A 21,216-nucleotide genomic window follows, 5' to 3' on the forward strand; every position below is an offset into this window, starting at 1 on the left:
TTACAGTATGTCTATTGCTAGAAGAATTTTCCCTTTAAAACTACAAAAAGTGAACTGGTTCCAGACTCCCTTAATTAAAACCTATTAAGTGTTTGATGACCACAAACCACAGAAACATTTCTTTAGCTAGACTTTCAGATGGTCTGGAAGGATTTCTGGTTTATGTCATATTCTGCATTAAGTCAGGGTCCCCAAAAGCTACCACCAGGGCTCTCAGTGGGGAGATCTTGGGGATCTTGTAATCTATCAGTGTTCTGTAAGGTTCTCTCTTCCACCTTCTTATGGAATCTGACCTGGTTGTGTTAGCAAAAGGGATCAAAGATCAAAATACTTTGCATGTTAGAATGGTAATGGAGTTTATTTTCTTAAATTTTCTGTAAAATGAAGTGGAAGGAAACAGGTTCCATCTGTAAGATATTCATCTTTTGGCAAGGTCTCCACTCTGAACCTCTGGTTGTTTGCAAACAGCTCCTTAGTACCTACTCACAGATCCATGCCTGGGTAATTGTAATACATAGAAGAAATTACTTGCAAATCCAGTTCTCAGACAATAAAAAGATGTTTTAACAGCCTCCTGCTGCACATTTTGAAAGATTTTTAATAGGAGCATGGAAATATATTTAATCTATCTTAAATCTTAAAAACCGTAAGACTCACATGTTGATATTATTTTCTGCTTCCTTTTTAAGAGAAAGGTGATGCTGAGCCAGAGAGTCCTGACAATGGCACATCGAATACATCGTAAGTCTTCCTGTTTCTATGTATATAATATGCCTCTAGTATGAAACAGTGCAAGAATCTCATAAGAGTAATAATAGTAATGGAAGGGAGCCTGTGGTTCTCTTTCTCATGATGATGTCTCTTTCAGTTCTTTTGGGTTCAGGCGTATTTTGAGGTCTTTCTTATGCTTTAGCACGGTAAGAGTAATCTTAAAAATGGAAGTACTCCTCCTTATAAAATAGAAATGTAATAAGATTTCAGGGTGTGTATCATTGGAGAGAAAGGAGGCAAACCCTTTAGAATTTGGTTGGAGATTTTCAGCACTGTCCTAAATAACTGTGTGACTTTTCACACATACTGGGAGATATTCTGTCGTACACACCTGTGAAGTACCAATATCATTTTAAAAGCCTCACCTCTGAATTATGTGAAAAATACGATGATGAATATCTCTGGAATCTCAAATTTGTTATGTTTTTGAATTTACAAATGCAGTTATAAAAACGTAAGAAAAAGCACGTAGAAGGCATGTGTTCCTCACTCTCTATTTTTGTCTTTTTCCTCTCAGTACTCAAAGAATCCAAATGTATTTTAATGATTAATTTGATATCAAATTTATATCCCAAAGTTTAAATAAAATAATTCACAAGCTAACAAATTACTTTAGCTTCACAGGAATCAGTGAAGAATCTTAAGATTCTTTATTTTTATCCCTCTGAGGGGCAAGATAAGTTTTCTCATTATAAGACAGCTTTGTGAATTTATCTGTGTGTGAGCCAGTGCTCATATTACTCAGCATCTAAGATGCTATTTATTAGAAATCACATCTTGTGGTATAATATTATTAAATGTCTTATTTTGTCCAAGATCTGTTTCTCATTCTAGGAAAATCCTTTGGTGTGTATAGGAGGGCTATATATTTCAGAAAGGATATAATTATATGTTTGTCTTTCTTAAAATATTACCCTAAAAGTTCAAAATGGTTCTACTATCATAATTTCTGATAACATAATGAATGTAACTAGTCTTAAGTGGTTAAAATAGTACTAATTTTTAAGTGTTTGCACTGCAAAATATGATGGGAAAAGAGTTTTAATGCCATCTGGAGGCATTCTAGAGAACTGAAAAGGATAGAATCATTTCAAAATTTGGTTCTTATGAATAATATTTGAAACTGGATAAGAATCAATACAACTAGAAGCTATTTGGGAATAAGCTCTATAATTTTATAAAAATGTGTATTATTGTAGAAACAACAATTTTTCAAATGCTCATTAACAAAATCATTTAAAAAACAACACAACATATAAAATGTTTTGAAAAACTGCTAACATCCCACATTTAATTTTATAAATTTTAAAATTGCACTTAATACACACCCCAGTTTTGTTAATGCAATTTGATGTGTCATTAGTTCTTCTCTTATGCTTTCTAAAAAGCCTATTCTCTAAAAAAAAAAAAAATTGGTTTCCATATGTTAGTTTCTTATTAAATATGTTGTTTGAGGAATTCTTTTAAACCCTCTGTAGATGCCAGAATGGTAAAAGCTTGAAGCATCACCCCACATTCATCATCTACCTCACATCTGCCTCTTGAACTAGAAATAGCAAAAGGAAATCTTAGGTTGAAAGGGTTTCTCTTTAAAAAGTGGAGATTCCTGAACTTGAACTCTTCAACCGGTTCTCTCGTAATTGGGCAAAAGGAAGAACATATTATGAACAAAGAGCAATGACTCAGGATGCCTGAGATTTGTGTAGCATTTTATATTCTCTGTGTAGTACCTTATTTCAGCTTTACTTAGATAGACAGGTAGGGCAAGAACAATATTCTTATTTTATATACAAGGAATCTAGGATCAGAAAAGTCATTTGACGCAAGTGAAAAAATTAAGACACAAATCAGTTATTTTGCTTTTTTGCCCAAGTATCGAACTGAAGGGGGAGTAGATCTTAGGAGACAAAGGAAAGTCTTGAGTCAGAATCAAGTTGAAAAACTGTGATCAGATTATTTAAGTGGTACGTGTATTAGGTTGCTAGGGTTACCAAAACAAAGTACCACAGACTGGGCACCTTAAACAACAGAAATTTGTGTCTCATAGTTCTGCAGACTGGAAGTCTAAGATTAGTCAGTAGGGTTGGTTTCTCCTGTGAAGAAAGTATGTTATCCCAGGCCTTGTTCTTTGTTTTACAGATGGCCATACTCCCCGTGTTTCTTCACATAATCTTCTTTCTGTGTATGTCTCTGTGTCCAAATGTCCCCTTTTTATAAAAATACCAGTTATATTTGATTAGGGCCCACCCTAATGGCTTTGTGGTTACTTTAATACCCTTATAAAGACCTTGTCTCCATATAAGGTTACACTCTGAAGTATTGGAGTCCAGAACTTCAACATATAAATTTTGTGGGGAAACAGTTCAACCCCGTAACGTTAAGGTTCAGAACAACCAGAAGGATACAGAAGTCAGGTCAGGAGAATGGGGAATCTATAAATGCCAGGAGATGAAGCAAGGTGAAAAAAAACCCAAGTAAAACAGACTAACAGTAATGAGCTCCATGGTTGCTGAAGGAGTGAAGAAGGAAAGCAAAGAAAAGTATAGATAACATACACACAAAAACATGGGAAAAGATAAATCTTTCACAGTCATGGTTTAGTGAGACAAACTCAGCTTCAGTAATGCTTATACATTCATCTGTCTGTATAATTTACTGACCCTGTAATGAAGCCATTATATGGGTTTAAATTATAACATTTAATTGGGAGTGTCCTGACAGGGAGCCCATTTCCTGAAGAAGCATCTTTCTTCCTCTGCCTCTCTTAAAAGCAAGAAATCAGCATTATTTACAATGGCCAAGACACGGAAACAAACTAAGTGATCACTAATGGATGAACTGATAAGGAAAATGTGATGTACACACACACACACTAGAATATTATTTGACCATAAAAAAGGAAGGAAATCCTGCCATTTTCAACAAAAGGGATGGACCTTGAAGGCATTACACTAAGTGAAATTAAGTCAGACAGAGAAAGACAAATGCCATATGATCTCATATATACGTGGAATCTTAAAAAAAAAAAAAAAACAGGTTAACAGAATGGTGGTTGCCAGAGATATGGGCTGGGGGAGTGAGGAATGAGCAAAATGAGAGAAGGTGGTTAAAACGTACAAATTTCCAGTTGTATAAGAAATAAACAATGTACAGCATGATGACTATGGTTGATAGCACTCTATTCTATATTTGAAAGTTGCTAAAACAATAGATCTTAAAAGTTCTCAAACCAAGAAAAAAAATTATAACTATGTGTGGTTCTGGATGTTAACTAGACATTGTGGTGATCATTTCACAATGTATACATATAGGTGACCCCTGAATAACACAGGTTTGTGTTGCACGGATCTGCTTATATGTGGGGTTTTTTTTCAATAAATACAGTATAGTACTATAAATGTAATTTTTCTTCCTTATTATTTTCCCAACATTTTCTTTTTTCTAGCTTACTTTATTGTAAAAATATAGTATATGATGCATGTAACATACAATATATGTGTTACTTGACTGTTCATGCTATCAGTAAGGCTTCCAATCAGTAGTACACTATTAGTAGTTAAGTTTCGGGGGAGTCAAAAGTTATATGTGGATTTTTGACTGCACATGGGTTGGGGCATCAACCACATTGTTCTGGGGTCAACAGTATGCAAATCATTATGCTGTACACCTGAAACTAATAAGTAAATAAAAGCAGGAGATTGATCATAAGTTTTAGATAGTCATTGCCTGGTAGGACAGAGTAGTCTGGATAATACATGAGGATTCCCTCAGAATGTATTATTTAATTATCTTATGAATATTTGTAAAGACGAAAGGTATAATTTATTCTTAACACACATTCACACACACACAACCTATAAGTTAATATTTCTGTGAGAGAAATTTATGTCAATAAATTATATCAATAACTGGGGCACCTGGGTGGCTCAGTTGGTTAAGCATCTGTCTTCGGTTCAGGTCGTGATCTCACAGTTGGTGGGTTCAAGCCCCACATTGGGCTCTCGGCTGACAGCTCAGAGCCTGGAGCCTGCTTCAGATTCTGTGTCTCCCTCTCTCTCTCTCTGCCCCTCCTCTGCTCATGCTCTGTCTATGTCTCAAAAATGAATAAACATTAAAAACAATTTAAATTATGTAAATAATGGAAGAGATTATATTGGATTACCTCTCCTGTGGATAATTGTTATAAACTCTGGACAAAATATTTTTTTAACTATCTGAAGGTATAGATGCTGACTGAAAGAAGGCAGGCAATGTTGGAAATTTGTTCCTTGAAAGAAGGAAATTGGACTGAGTGAATTGGACTGGGTGAGATATGCATTTATACAGCTTCTCCCTGAGGGTTCTTTCAATGTACAAAAAGCAACTAGAATTCAAGGAGAAAGCCACAGTCATATTTGCCCGAAGTGTCAGAAAATGGAGTTCAGTGCTGCCAGAGTGGATGGGCTTAAAGGGGGGAAATTCCAGAAAGCAAAGAAACCTCAGAGGGTATATGCCTTCATAAAAGATTAATCTTAAAACTAAAGACAAAACCAAAATGGATCATAGCAAAATGTAACACTAAGTTACCCACAAGTTTCAGGCGATCAGCTAAGAATATGTCTGATAGAACAAAAAAAGTCAACATTATTTAAAGAAAGAAAACAGACTCTAGAGTCTCTATAATATATCATTGACAACATTTATTGTCTAACCAAAAGATAAAAGATATGCAAAGAAATAGGAAAATGTGATCCAGAATCAAGAGAAGACATTGTCTATAGTAGACCTTGAGATTACCTAGGTGTTGGAATTTTCAGATAAGAACTTTCAAGAGTCTATTATAATAGGTTCAAAGATGTAAAGGAAAAAAACATTTTCATAATGACCAAAAGAAGAGAAATGGAAGCAATAAATGGAAATAGAAGTAATAAAGAAAGACCAAATAAAAATTCTGGAACTGAAAAGAACAATATTTGAAATGAAAATTTCACTAGATAGCCAATAAGAATTATCCAGTATGAAGAACAGTGAGAACAAAGATTTAAAAGCAAGGAACAGAGCCTCAGTGCATTATGGGGCAATATCAAGTAATCTAATGTACATCTATTTGGAGTCCCAGAAGGAAAGGGCAGAGAAAAGAAATTTTAAAAATATGTGAAAGAAAAATAACTGAATGCTTCCTAAACTGGGTGAAAACATTAACTTACAAATACAAGAAGCTCAGCTAGCTGTAAGAAGGATAAATACATATAAAACCACATCTTGAAACAAAATCATAAAACTCCTAAAAGATAAAAATAAAGAGAAACTCTTGAAAGCTTCCAGGGAAAAATGACATATTATGTGCAGGGGAATAGTATACAACTAACTGAAGGATTCCCATTAGAAACTTCAGAGGCTAGAATACAGGGCACATCTTTAAAGTGCTGAAAAACAAAACAAAAAGAAAACCAAAAAGATAAAGAAAGAACTGTCAGCCCATAATTCTAAATCTAGCAAAACTATCCTTCAAAACAGAAGGTGAAATAAAGAGTTTTGAATGTACAAAAACAGAGAGGAATTTATTCCATTAGCCCTGTGCCACAACAAATGAAAAGAAAATTTGTCAGGCTGAAAGGTAATAAAATCAGATGGAAACTCAGACCTATAAGAAGGAAGTATATACTGGAGAAAATAAATATATATGTAAATATAAAAGAATATTTAACGTAAAAAAACATTGTTTTGTGGTATTTATGATATACAGGTGACTGTTGAACAATGCAGGGATTGGGACACTAAACCTAATGCATCAAAAATCTGCATATAACTTTTGATTCCCCAGAAACTTAAGTACTAATAACTGCTATTGACTGCAAGTCTTACACATAACATAGTCAAATAACACATATTTTTATATGTGTCATAAACTGTATCCTTACAATAAAATTAGCTAGAGGAAAATTATTGTTAAGAACATCATAAGGAAGAGAAAATATATTTACAGTATTTATTTTAAAAATCTCATATTAGTGGATCTATTCAGTTCAAACCCTTGTTGTTTAAGGGTCAACTGTATATATATATATAATATAAATGACAAACATTGCACAATGAATAAGAAAGTGCTAATGGAATTGCATGACTACAAGATTCTTACGTTTTATCTGAATTAGTGTAATATTAAATCTAATTTTGGTGATAAGGATGCATAGCATAATACCTAGAAAAAAACACTAAAAACAAATACTTCCAAAAAACATAGCTAAAATTAAGTCATTGGAAGAATTTAAATAAAATACCAAAACTTAATTTAAACAAAATAAGAGAGGAAAGAAAAAAACAGAAAGAAAAACCAGAAGGTATCAATATAAAAGAAATAGGAAAATAGTAAACCTAATACCACCACGTGTATCAGTAATTGCATGAAATGTAAAATTGACTAAAAACTCCAGTTAAAGGGCAAAGACTGTCAAACTAGCATAAAATCAAGGTTTTCTGCCTTGATCTGTCTACGAGATACACAATTTAAATAGAAAAACTCAATTAGTTTGGGATGCCTGGGGGCTCAGTTAGTTGAGCATCTGATTCTTGATTTTGACTCAAGTCATGAGCCCAGGATCATGGGATTGAGCTCTACTTTGGGCTCTGCACTGAGCATGGAGCCTGCCCAAGATTCTCTCTCTTTCCCTCTGCTCTTCTTCCTCTCTCTCTCTCTCTCTCTCTCTCACTCTCTCTCTCTCTCTCTTTCTTTCAAAACAAAACACAAATAGTTTGAAGCCAGAAGATGGAAAAGATAGATTGTATAAACAGTAAGCATAAGAAAGCCAGTGTTAACACTATTAATATTGCCAAATAGACCTTTAGACAGAGTTTTATAGGACATATAAAGTATATTTCATCACACTACAAAGGTCAGTTAACAAGAAAACATAACAATCATAACTATGTATGCATTTACTAACAGATCTTTAAAGTATATTTAAAAAACTGACAGGACTACAATAATAGTTACAGATTTTTAACATCCCTTTCTTCAGCAATCAAAAAAATTTAAATATTAGCAAATGTATAGAATATTTGGACATATTAACCACTTTGACCTAATTGGCATTTATAGAACACTACACTCAACAAGTGCAAGTTACATAATCTTATCAAGTACACACAAAGCATTCACCAAGACAGACCTTATTGAGAGCAATAGAAGAAATAACCATAGGATTCAAATCTTACAGAGTATGTTCTATGATCACAGCATGAAATGGCAAAGGAATAATCTAGGTATTTGAGAGTTAAATAACACTTCTAAAAAGTCTTTGAGTTAAAGAATACATCACAAGGGAAATTATAATTTCCCTTTAACTGAATGAAAATGAAAGTACAATTTATGAAAATTATAGGATTCACTAAAGTAATAAACACAGCAAAAAAGTATGCAGCTTCATTTGCTTACATTTTAAAAAGAACAATGTTGAACATCAATACTTATGTTCTCACTTTCAGGAGCTAGAAAAAGAAGCATAAATTAAACCCAAGATAATTATAAACATGTACATAGTAAAAAATAGGAGCAGAAGTTAACAGATAATAGAGAAAATTAATGAAGCCAAAATTTAGTTCTTTTAAAAGGTTAATAAAATTAACAAACACTGATGATAATAATGAAGAAAAAAGAGTGAAAACACAAATTACCAACATCAGCAATGAGGAAGAGGGGACATGAACACAAACCCTATGGAAATCTTAACAATAGTAACTAGATATTATGAACTATTTCGGGCCAATCAATTTGACAATTTAGGTGAAAGTCAAATTCCTTAGCCACTCAGGAGAACAGTTTGGAGGTTCCTCAAAAAACTAAAAATAGAACTACCATATGATCCAGCAATTACACTATTAGGTATTTATCCAAAAGATACAAAAATACAGATTTGAAGGGGCACATGCACCCCAATGTTTATAGTAGCATTGTCAACAATAACCAAACTACAGAGAGAGTCCAAATTTCCATCAACTGATGAATGGATAAATATTGGTCTATATATATATATACATACATATATATATACATACATATACATATATATATATATACATACATATACAATGGAATATTACTCAGCCGTCAAAGAATGAAATCTTGTCATTTGCAACAATGTGGATGGAGCTAGAATATATTATGTTAAGCAAAATAAATCAGAGAAAGACAAATACCATATGATTTCACTTGTATGTGGAGTTTAAGAAACAAAACAGATGAATATATAGATAAGTGGGGAAGAGAAGAGAGGGAACTAAACCACGAGAGACTCTTAATGATAGAGAATGAACCGGGGGTTGGCAGAGGGAAGTGGGTGGGGATGGGCTAGATGGGTGATAGGTACTAAAGAGGGCACTTGTGATGAGCACTGGGTGTTGTATGTAAGTGATGAATCACTGAATTCTACTCCTGAAACCAATATTGTACCATATGTTAACTAACTAAAATTTAAATTTAAAAAAATAGTCAATTTCCTTGAAAATACACAATTTACCATAGCTGCCGTAGGAAGATTTAGAAAATCTGAATGCCCCATTACTAATTTAAAAATTGAATTAATAATAAAAACTTTTCCACCAAGAACATTCCTCCAGGGCTACATGGTTTCATAGGTAAATTCTATCAAAACTTTAAATTATGCCAATGAAACACCAACAAATAAACTACCAGTCTTACACAAACTCTTTCCGAAGGTAGGGGAAGAAAAACTATGCAGTTCATTATATAAGGCCTGTATAACCCTGATACGAACATCTGACATAAACCTTATAAGGAAAGAAAGTAATAATCCAGTATCCCTCGTAAACATTCCAAAATTCCTTTAAAAATATTATCATGTATAATCCAGTGATATATGAAAAAATATGATTAACTATGACTAAGTGAGTCATGGTTAAGTGGAGTTTATCACAGGCCTGCATGGTTGAACAGAAAAATTGATTAATGTATTTTACCATATCAGTAGAATAAAGGAGAAAAACCACATATGATCCTCTACATAGATGGAGAGAAACCATTTGGCATAATTAGCACCCATTCATGATTTTTTAAAAATCTCAGCATACTAGGACTGGAAGAGAACTTAATCTGCTAAAGGGCATCTACAATAAAAAAACCTACTGCTAACATTTAATGATGAAACACCAAACACTTTCTGCCTAAGAGCAGAAACATAGCAATGATGTCTGTGCTTATCACCTCAATTCAACATTGTACTGGAAGCTCTAGTCAGTGCAATAAGACAAGAAAGGGAAAAGACAGACATAAAGATTGAAAAGAATGGTTGTTGATACAGAAAATCTTCAGAGATCTAGTAAACAATTATTAAAATCAATAAATGAATTTAGCAAGGTCAGTATTCAAAACTCAGTTGTTTTTTTATTTATTAGCAATAAGCAATTAGAAAATGAAATTTTAAAGGAATTTCATTTACAGTGACATAAAATAAATAATAAATCTTGCAAAAGACATGAGGCCTGTACACTGAAAACTGTAAAACATTGAGGAGGAAAATTTAAGACCTAAATAAATGGACAGATATTCATGAATTGGAAGATTTGATTATGTTAACATGTCAATTCTTTTCATATTGTTCTATAGATTCAACACAATCTTGGTCAAAAGGCTAGCAGGACACTTTTCTAGAAAATGACAAGTTGACTCTAAATTTTTATAGAAAAGCAAAGGACCTAAGTAGCCAAAACAGTCTTGAAGAACAAGTTTGAAGGCCTTATAGTTCCTGATTTCAAGACTTAAAAGCTGAAGTAATTTAATGTAGTATGGCATTGACATGAGGACAGACAAATCAATGGAGCAAAATAGAGTCTAGAAATAGACCCATACATACATGGTCTGTTGATTTTTCACAGACCAAGCAGTTCGGTGGGAAAGCCTAATGCTTTCAACAAATAGTATTGGAGCAACTGCTGGGGAAAAAAAATGAATCTCACACCACGTAAAATTGAGGTGGATCATAGACCTCAGTATAAAGCCTGAAGCTATAAAGCTTCTAGAGGAAAACATAGGAGAGTATCTTCACATGCTGGGATAGGCAAAGATGTCTTACAGAGGTCACAAAAACAGACAATAAATATAAAAAAATCCTGATGAACTGGGCTTCATCAAAGTAAAAAATATCTTCTCATTAAAATGAAAAGGCAAGACACAAACTGGGAGAATATATTTGCAATACATATATCTGACAAATAATTTGTATCCAGAACATATAAGGAACTCTCACAATTCAATAACAAAATGATAAAGTAACAAGTTTTAAATGGGCAACCTCCTCAAACAGACAAAAGAAGATACGCAGATGGCTAATAAGCAGCTTAAAAGATGCATTTCACTTTAATGACTTAAAAGATATGTCAATAACATTCATCTTCAGGGGGGTGCCTGGGTGGCTTAGTCAGTTAAGCGTCCGACTTTCGCTTGGGTCATGATCTCGCGGTTCGTGGGTTCGAGCCCCGCGTCGGGCTCTGTGCTGACTGCCAGCTCAGAGCCTGGAGCCTATATCAGAGTCTGTGACTCCCTCTCTCTCTGACCCTCCCCTGCTCACGCGGTCTCTCTCTCTCTCCTAGAAATAAATAAAAATATTAAAAAAAAAAACAAAAAAAAATATTCATCTTCAGGGAAGTACATATTAAAGCCACAGTGAGATACCACTATACCACTGCTACAATGGCTAAAAAGTAAAAGACTGGCAACTCCAAACAGTGGCAACGATATGGAGCAGTTGGAAGTCTCATGGATTGCTGGTGGAAAAGTAAAATGACATAATCATTTTTGAAAACCATTTGGCTATTTCTTATACACATATTTATTGCATGACCCAGCAGTTAAACACATACTTATTGTATGACCCATCAATTCTATTTGTAGGCATTCATGCAGGAAAAATGGAAAATATGTGTTCTTTAAAAGATTTGTACAAGGATATTTTAGTGACTTTACTCATGATAGTCAAAAACTAGAAACAACCCCAATATCCATCAGCTGGTGAATGGATAAATAATTGTGGTATAGGGACACCTGGGTGGCTCAGTCGGTTAAGTGTCCAACTTTGGCTCAGGTCATGATCTCACAGTTCGTGGGTTCTAGCCCCGCATCGGACTCTGTGCTGACAGCTCAGAGCCTGGAGCCTGCTTCAGATTCTGTGTCTTCCTCTCTCTCTCCTGCCCTTCCCTGCTCACACTGTCTCTCTCCCTCTCTCAGAAATAAATAAAACATTAAAAAAAATAATTGTGGTATATTCACACAATTGAATACTTCTCATCAAAAGTCAACAAACTTCCCAACTTGATCTGTAGATTCAATGTAATCCCAATCAAAATTCCAGCAAGTTATTTTGTGGATATCTACAAACTAATCCTAATGTTTATATGGAGAGGCAAAAGACCCAGAAGAGTCAACACAGGAGGAGAACAACAAAATTGGAGTACTGAAACTGCCCACTCCAAGACTTACTATAAAGCAACAGTAATCAAGACAGTGTGGTATTGGTAAAAGAATAGAGAAATAGATCAATGGAACAGAATAGACCCACATAAATATAGTCAACTAATCTTTGACAAAGGAGCTAAGACAGTACAATGGAGCAAAGTCTTTTCAACAAATACTGCTGGAACAGCTGGATATCCACATAGAAAAAAAAGTGAATCTAGACAACCCCTCACAAAAATTAACTCTAAATGGGCAACAGACCTAAATATAAAACACAAAACTATAAAACTCCTAGAAGATAAGATAGGAAAAAACGTAGATGACTGTGGGTATGGTGGCAATTTTTTAGATACACCACCAAAAGGCATAATCCATGAAAGAAATAATTAATAAACTGGACTTTACTGAAATTAAAAACACCTGGTCCATGAAAAACAATGTGAAAAGAATGAGAAGATGAGAATAAAAAGCTAAGTCAATGTCAAGTAGATAAGACTGAGAGAAAATACTTGTGAAAGACACATCTGATAAAGGATTGGTACCCAAAATATATAAATAATTCTTAAAGCTCAACAATAGGAAAACAACCCAATTTAAAAATGGTCCAGGGATGCCTGGGTGGCTCAGTCGGTTGAGTGTACAACTCTTGATATCAGCTCAGGTCATGATCTTAGAGTCATGTGATTGAATGTTTTTTAAATAGGCCATAAAAAGATGAAAGATGAAACATTAAAAGATGCTCTTATACCATATGTCATCAGGGAAATACAAATTAAAACAATAAGATACCACTATTAGAATGGTCCAAACCCAGAACACTAACAAGTGATATCAAATGCTGGTGGGGATTTTTTTTTTTTTTTTTTTTGAGGCCCAGAGGAAAAGCAGGACAAGGCAGCACCCAGCAAGGTACAGAATTACTTGGGGGGGGGGGGGGAGCTTCTGTGCTGAGACTTGGGAGTCTAGAAACATGCACAAGGGACCTTCACTGAGGCCCAGAAGGCCCTAGAACAGTTCCATTCTGCCTTTCTGAGTAAAATGAATGAGAATTCATTGCTGGTGGTTGTTTATGAGGGGCTGGGGAATGACTGGAAGGGGTCATGATGAATTTTCTGAAGTGATGGAAAGGTTCTACTCAATTTGGGCTGTGTAACAAGGATATACAGTTATCAAAACTTCACTGAATTTTATACTTAAGTTCTGTGCATTTCGCTGTCTATAAATTTTACCCCAAGTATTAAATAAGAACAAAATTAATATTATAGAAAGGATAAATTTATGTGACAGTTTTTCTACCCAATGATAATAATATCTGGCCTATTTTGAGCTTTTACATTGACCAGGTACTCTTCTTAACACCTTACATGTTTTATCACCTCTAATTTTAAGCAAAAATCCAATAACACCCTCTTTAGGCAAATTGAGGTTTCTGCTTTATACAGCATAAAGTGGGCAAAGCCAGGATTTAAACTCAGTTCAGACCCTGTAAGCCAAGCTCTTAGCCATTGCCCCACTCTGCTGCTGTCTTAGAGCTCTTCTGAAGTTTCTCTGGAGACAATAACCAAGCCAGGGAGAGCAAGCAATTTAAGTAGTGCCTGCAGAGGAAGAGTAGACTGAGATCCTGCCAGATTATCATCTGCACTAGAAAGGTGAAATATGTTCATATCAACAAAAAAGTTCTAGGAATCATGAGCAATTGGAGATTCCCAAGATATCATGAAGGCCACAGTTTGGCATGGTCACTGTGCTTGCTTAATCCAGACTTGCCAACCCCTGACAAATCTAGTCTCAGATGTGAGGTCAATAGTGTAGGTGTGTAGAAGAACCTTGAGGCAGGACTCTTCTACATTTGTAGATGACCCTCATTGAACAAAGCACCTTAAAGACTGCATGAAGATTTGAAATCACTTTTATAAATTAAAGAAATAGGGTCAAAACCACGTATTCAACTCCTAGGGGAAAAAAATAAACAAATGAAGCAGAAAGAGAATGAATGGCCCATCAGGTGTGCACATGGTACAGTAAAAGACTTGGAAATTATTATCTTGACTCACGCAATGTTCTTTCTCCAAAGTTAATACAGTAGTTGAAATTAATATATAGAAAGTGCCAGTTACCTAGTAGACATCCAATAAATAGCTATTACTGCAATCATAACAGGATTCATGACTTATAAAAGATGGAAAACAACGCTGTCTCAGCAGGTGGTAACGATCAGGGCTCAGTTAGAATTTTAATCTTTCCTTAAAAAAAAAAAAAAGGAGAAAACTGAGGAAGGGTTAAGGGCGATAAAAACAAAAGTTTCAAAAGGTCTTTTGGTGGAGCTGAGGTGGTGCAGTCTACTGTCAGTCTATTCCAGAGATGCTAACCGAAATGAGCTCTTCTCCAAGCCTTCAGATAATAGGACCATACGCAAGGAGTACATGGCTTTACCTCTCCCCTATAAACAATGCATGACCTGGAGGAAGCTAAAGAAGTCACCACTGACTTCTGTTTTTAAATGTCTTGGAAGATGTGACTGTCATTGATTGGTAGAACAGAATGGGCCTAGATGATGTCCAAGATCCTTTTCAGGTATATAATGTCCAACTCTGTGAGTCATTTATAAAGATGAAAGGTGAAATATGTTCATATCAATAAAAAATATTTGTCTCTGTTCAGGCTACTATAACAAACTACCTATGCTATGTCCTCATGTGGAGGAGAGCAGAGAGAGAGAGGAAGCAAGTTTTATTATATTCCTTCTTATGAGGGCATAAATTCTAATTACCTCCCGAAGGCCCTACTAATACCATCACTTGGGGGGTTAGAAAGTCAATATACAAATTTTGGAAGGATGTAAACTATCCATGACCGTATTCATTAAAAATTTCTTATTCCCATTGTAGAGATATCTTAGAAAATGTTAAATTTGGAGGAAAAAGTGTACAGAGACACAATTGTATGCTAAACACAAAGGAATCTATCATTTATACATGTGCATTTAATAATAAGGTTACACAAACTGATCATTATAGTAGGTTCTGGAAGTTGAGAGATCAAAGTTGATTTGAGAACTGTTACTGAAAGATGGTTTTTTGGTTTGTGTGGTATTTTTTTAAGAGAAGTTTGAAACCTTCCTGATATTTACTTTGGCCGTAGCAATCCATGTCTAAAATAATGAACTGTGGCTGTTCTTTCAGTCTATGGGATGTCTGTCCCCAGAGACTTCCTTTCTGTATCTGTTTAAGTAATTTGCCAGGATTCTGTCTGCTGAGAAAATGAGAAACCTAGTGTACAGCCTTTGCTAGAAAAAAAAATTGGCCAGATTGTGTTTCTTCAGGTCTCAAACACCAAGAATAAAAAATATAATAGGAAGAGCCTTTAGGGTTCCTTGGACACCCTCATTATGTAGATGAACAAGCTAGGCTGAAGACCTTCAAGAGGTATGGTTTATTCAATAAAGAAGGAAGGCCTTGGCCCAACACATGGATACCAATAAGTCCAAGGCTGGACAGCCTTGTTGAAAGAGAAGAGGTGTGTATGTCAGTTTTACCTGAGGGAGAGACTAGATATTGCTGTCATATTCATTGTACTCTCAGATTAAAACTCCCAACGAACCAAGAATGTAAGTTGGAAATTATGCCATTACAGAATAAGATTGCATACTTTATCTTTTGTGTTCCTACACCAGACTCAAAGGCCTCTGGTCCCAGAGGTCACAAAAGAGAGTTCTTCAGAACAACTAGAGAGTGTGTTCCCTGACTCCTGCTTGGTTCCCCAGAGACTCACGCTTTCTCTTTCCTTTACGTTCAGGCCCCCTCCAAACGCACCTCTCCTCAGTGTTATCTAGGTCAGGATTTCTCAATTTTTTTTGTAATTTAGTGTCTTTTAAAATTTTTAATTCTGATAAAACACACATATCATAAAAGTTACCATCTTAACCATTTTTGAGTGTACAATTTAGTAGCATTAAGCATATTCATATCATTGTGTGACCATCACCTCCACCCATCCACAGAACTCTTTTGATCTTCCCAAATGGAGACTCTGCTGATACACTGAACTGATAAATTGCCATAGCCAGTAACTCCTATTTCCCCCTTCTCTGGTCCCTGGCAACCACCACTCTACTTTCTGTGTCTATAAATGTTACTCCTCTAGGGACCTCATATAGTAGAATCATATAGTATATAGTCATACAGTATATACTCATATAGTATAGAATCACATAGTCCTTTGTGTCTGATTTATTTCACATAGCATAATGTCTGCAGGGTTCATCCAGGTTGTAGGCTGTGTCAGAATTACCTTCTGTTTTAAAAAGGAGTTTATTTCCTTTTTATACCTAACTTGTGTGTGTGTGTATGTGTATACATATATATATACATACATATATGTGTGTGTATATACATATACACATATATACATACATATACATATATATACATATACATATATATATAATATATGTAATGGAATAATATTCTATGGTGTGTATATACATTTTGTGTTTCCATTCATCCATCAGTGGACACCTGGGTTGCTTCTGCTTTTTGGCTGTTGTGAATAATGCCAATTATGAAGAGGAATATATAAATACCACTTCAAATTCCTGCTTTTAATTATTTGGGGTGTGTACTCATTTCATACCCTTTGAACATAACCTACGCAGTCAGAAGTACATTTTACATCATATCCTATGAACGTGTATATACTGAAAGAAAGGTATCAAAAAACTTTGCCCACAACTACTGACATCTTCAATTCTTATTTAATATTTTAAAATATAAGTCAAACCACACAAATTCTCCTTTGTCAGCCAATGTTCTTAACACAGTATAGGTTACTGACCAACTAATGAGATAGTCTGTGCCCAAAGAGTGAGGAAGAAGAAGGAAATAACATGCTCTGGCCCCTGCTCAGTCACCTTATGAAAACAGCCTCCACAGACTTCCCCATAGCCTCTAAAGGAAGTATTCTTCCTCATTTTCCAGATGAGGAAACTGAGACTGAAACAGTCTAAGAAACTTGTCCAAAGATTTGTATCCATTGAGTCTTCCCACTCAGCTCTGCCACAGGCTTTCTCTCTGGCCCCACTACCAGAATGTGACTAGTTTATACCTGCAGTATTCCCCTCAGAGAACCTGTAAGCATTCTCACAGGGCCAAGGAAAGCTTGAACTCAAAGGCCCAACAACTCAGGAAATTTTAGAACCCGTTCCTAGGCTCATGAGGGTGATAGTTGGAGTGTACAATATGCAAGAAGGGAAAGTTTTTCAGTGACCCCTGATTAGATCACATAAGCAACCTCTTCCTTCACTTAATGATTAAGGTGGACAGTTTCTAGATGTGAGTTTGGCACCTCTGCAATGAGCTCTTACAGTCTACAGAGGCATTAACTAGTAAACTTTAGCTACTCTATTCACTGTGGCTTTAGCAGATGGCATTGTTTTTCTGAGGAATCACTTGGGCCATGGGAGAGTGTGGTAAATCAATAAATATTACCATATGTATTGATTGCAGTGGGTAATCAATAAATATTGCCTGGTATTAACAGACTGATTATGCTTCCTCCAAATGTTTTCTTTTATAAAGCTTCTGCATGCTCTTATGCTGAAGTTTTGCCCAGCATTTAGAACATAATACTTATGCAATATGAAATTGTTAGTATGAATCAGTGAATGAATGCGGAGTAACCCAAAGGATGGTTGGAATACATTTGCTGTGTGTTTTCTGTGTCTTCTTTCAGAAATACGACTAGTGAGGTTTGTTCTTTCTCTTCTACAGATTTTAATCAGATGTAAACCTCCAAAATGCAGAGCTTACATATTTACAAACTGAATTCTCCCTCCCCCCACCATTGCCCCCAGATCACAGATTCTCTTTGCTTCTAATGCTGATGCCATCCTCGGCAGCCTGGTACTATTATGATACTTTACAGGCATTAAATGACTATTTTGTGCCAGACACTGTACTGTACATGCTGTCTTACTTAATTCTTGAGTAATCCAATGAGGTATATTATTACATTATTACATCCTATATTATAAAACAGAAAACCAAGTTCTCAAAGTTGGCAGAGTTGGGAGGTTCTGCAGCCATCAGTGGCCTAGATGTCAGCAAGGTTGGCCAGCTCCAGAAGCACTTGCAGGAACCACTTTCAGTTTGTGGCCTAGTGCAGAGGGCATATGAAGCAGAAGCGATTCTTTTTTTTCTTTTTTTTAATGTTTTATTTGTTTTTGAGAGAGAGAGAGAGAGAGAGAGCATGAGCAGGGGAGGGTCAGAGAGAGAGGGAAACACAAAATCCGAAGACAGGCTCCAGGTTCTGAGCTGTCAGCACAGAGGCTGACGTGGAGCTCGAACCCACGAACCATGAGGTCATGACCTGAGCTGAAGTCGGACGCTTAACTGACTGAGCCACCCAGGTGTCCCAGCAGAAGTGATTCTTAAGGGAGAAATCCTGTTTCTGTATAGAGGGCGGGTATTTCCCTAAAAGCCCTCAATGCCTGCTCTCCCTCCATATCATCAGGAAGACTGTATCCCAAAGAGCTGGGGAGGAGGCCTCGGGAGGAAGCCTGGTTCTGAAAGATGATGAGGAAGGGGCAGTATTCCTGCACAAGTGATGGAGAGCTTGAAAATAGCAGAGGCTGGAGTCTGGAATTTATCTGACCATCCAAATAGCTGGCAGAAGTAAAAAGACAGATTCCCAGCCCTGGCCCACCTGCTCACCTCAGAGGGCCTTCTGTTGGCAGAGTACATTTTGCGAAAGCAACACTCACATGATCCTAGCAAAGCATGTAAAATATTTAAGCCTCTGCCCTCAAGGTTCTACCACAGAGAATTCCACCCCCACTTTTAGCTTCTTAAATAGCTGAAATATACAAAGAGACGGGAATGTAGGGATAATGGGCAGGCGACCAGACTTTAACACACATGTACACACTCATCTCTCTATGTTAAAAAAAGTCGTTCCTGCTTTTAAAATGAGGACTTGGTGAGATTAAAAGCTTTTCTTTAGAATAGTAAAGGTCTTGGTATATCATGATTAAGAGGTCACTGAATAGTAACTACATGCCAGACTGTGTGCTAAATGCCTTATATAAATAGGATAACTATATAATATCACAGTCCCCCAGGGAGGACAGCTGTATAGTGAAACATAGGATCACCCTATAGGTGAATCAAGTCTTTGAATCTTCATAGCAACTTAAAAAGTAGATAGTGTTAGCTCTCTTTTTTTTTAAAGAATGAGCACAGGCATGCACACATGAGCAGGTGAGGGGTGGGGAGAGAGGGGGACAGAGGATCTAAAGCGGGCTCTGTGCTGACAGCAGACAGCCCGACGTGGGGCTCAAACTCAGGAACCGTGAGATCATGACCTGAGCCGAAGTCAGACGCTTAACTGACTGAGCCACTCAGGAGCCCCTAGAATCTTTTTATAGATAAAGAAAGTGAGTCTCAGAGAGCTCACACAGGTAGTGTGGCTGAGCCAGGACATTACCCTAGAAGTGTCTGACTTGAAAGCACTCTTTCTTTGAGACTGCCTCCAACTGCAGACACCTGAGCTGCGTTGTAGTGTAGACCCAGCACTGCTGGACTCCATTCCTGGTTCAAAACACAAACAATTGAAGTTAAAAGTGACCAGATGGCAGGAAACCCAGTGACGGGGGCTGTTTCATTTGAAAGAGTGCTTAACACTAAAGCCTAGAAGATTGCATTAGATTAATTGGCTTTTAGGGATGGAGGAAAGAATGCTATTCATTTGCTTTTGGAGTTTGGGAGAGTAAAGAGAATAATAAGCAGGGTGAAACAAGAAAAGCAACCAATAGTTGAGTAGAACTGTTAACCATACAGCTTCACTTCTTAAAACTCTTCGATGCTAGTTTCACACAACCCAAAAAGTTGTATACTGTGAAAACAAAAAGGTCTGTTAATGGACAAGTACACAAAATTGTGTTATTTTTAATTTTGAAAATATAAATCTATTTTCCATTTGGCCACAGGAAAAAAATCATTTTTCTCATGGGTCAATTGCAAAAAATGGAGCCAATCTCTGATTTTGTGAGTTTTGTTTTCTTATTGACAATTTGGACTAGGATCATCACCCCCAAAATTTACTGAGCCCTTTACTATGTGGTAGGCACTATTCTAAGCATTTTACTCATATCATTCTCACAGCTCTCTGGAATGGTTATCCCCATTTACAGATAAGGGAAATGATGCACAGAGAGGGTAAGTAACTTGCCCAGAGTCACACAGCTAGTGTGTGACAACTGGGATTTGAACTCACTTTGATTCCTGAGCCCATGCTTTTAACTATACTTCCATACAGTCTCCATTCTGTCTATTAGACTTCAACACAATTTCAAAATACTGAATATTAATATGTCTTTGAACAAGAGAACATTATTTCTGTATTATGTGTCACCCCTGGGTATACTTAGATTTTGGAAAATGCACTTGAATTAATAATTAATGTAGTTAAGATCTTCATCTTATCTTTAAATGTCTGGACCATATCAGTACTTTTATCTCCCCTTTCAAAATGTCCAAGAAGTGATCATTTAATTGCATTTTGAAGTATAATTGAATTATATTGTTTTTCCTAATAATTACTGTTACTAATCATGCTAAATTGCCTCAGAGTGGAAACTACAGAGAGAAAATTCTTTCAGTGCCTTTGAAAATATTAAATTTGATGTAGAAATTTCAAAGGAGAATGGTCAGTTAAAACTTGAGTATCTGTATGGTTTTGTGGCTGGACTAAGATCCCATATTGTCTGAGGGATCTATTTTCTAAGTTCTAGACTCAGGTGATCCAGAGCTGAAACCCTGTGGACTTCCTCAGTATCAGGATGTGGTATGCTCTGTGGATCTGTTAATAAAACTGGATGGGTCAAAAATAAACCAATGCCATGGAGAGTTATACCTAGACAAAAAGCATTCAGAAGGATAGGAATGGAAATTTCTCTTCTTCTAGCTGTAAATAGATGTCTTTGCTGTTTTTTTTATCCCTTC

General features: G+C 35.9%; 1 protein-coding gene across 1 annotated transcript in view; it reads left to right on the forward strand.

Moving 5' to 3' along the window:
* AFF3 (AF4/FMR2 family member 3) overlaps positions 1 to 21,216 on the forward strand; it is a gene marked incomplete at its 5' end in the record, with an annotated part of 440,051 nt that overhangs the window by 267,997 nt on the left and 150,838 nt on the right. The window contains 2 exons of the mRNA XM_039218000.1: positions 690 to 741; positions 20,377 to 20,430. Of these exons, the coding sequence (XP_039073931.1) occupies positions 690 to 741; positions 20,377 to 20,430 (106 nt within the window). The remainder of the gene's footprint in view (positions 1 to 689; positions 742 to 20,376; positions 20,431 to 21,216) is intronic.

This window comes from Hyaena hyaena, unplaced genomic scaffold (genome assembly GCF_003009895.1).
Source record: "Hyaena hyaena isolate Hyena2069 unplaced genomic scaffold, ASM300989v1 scaffold_731, whole genome shotgun sequence".
Taxonomy (NCBI): domain Eukaryota; kingdom Metazoa; phylum Chordata; class Mammalia; order Carnivora; family Hyaenidae; genus Hyaena; species Hyaena hyaena.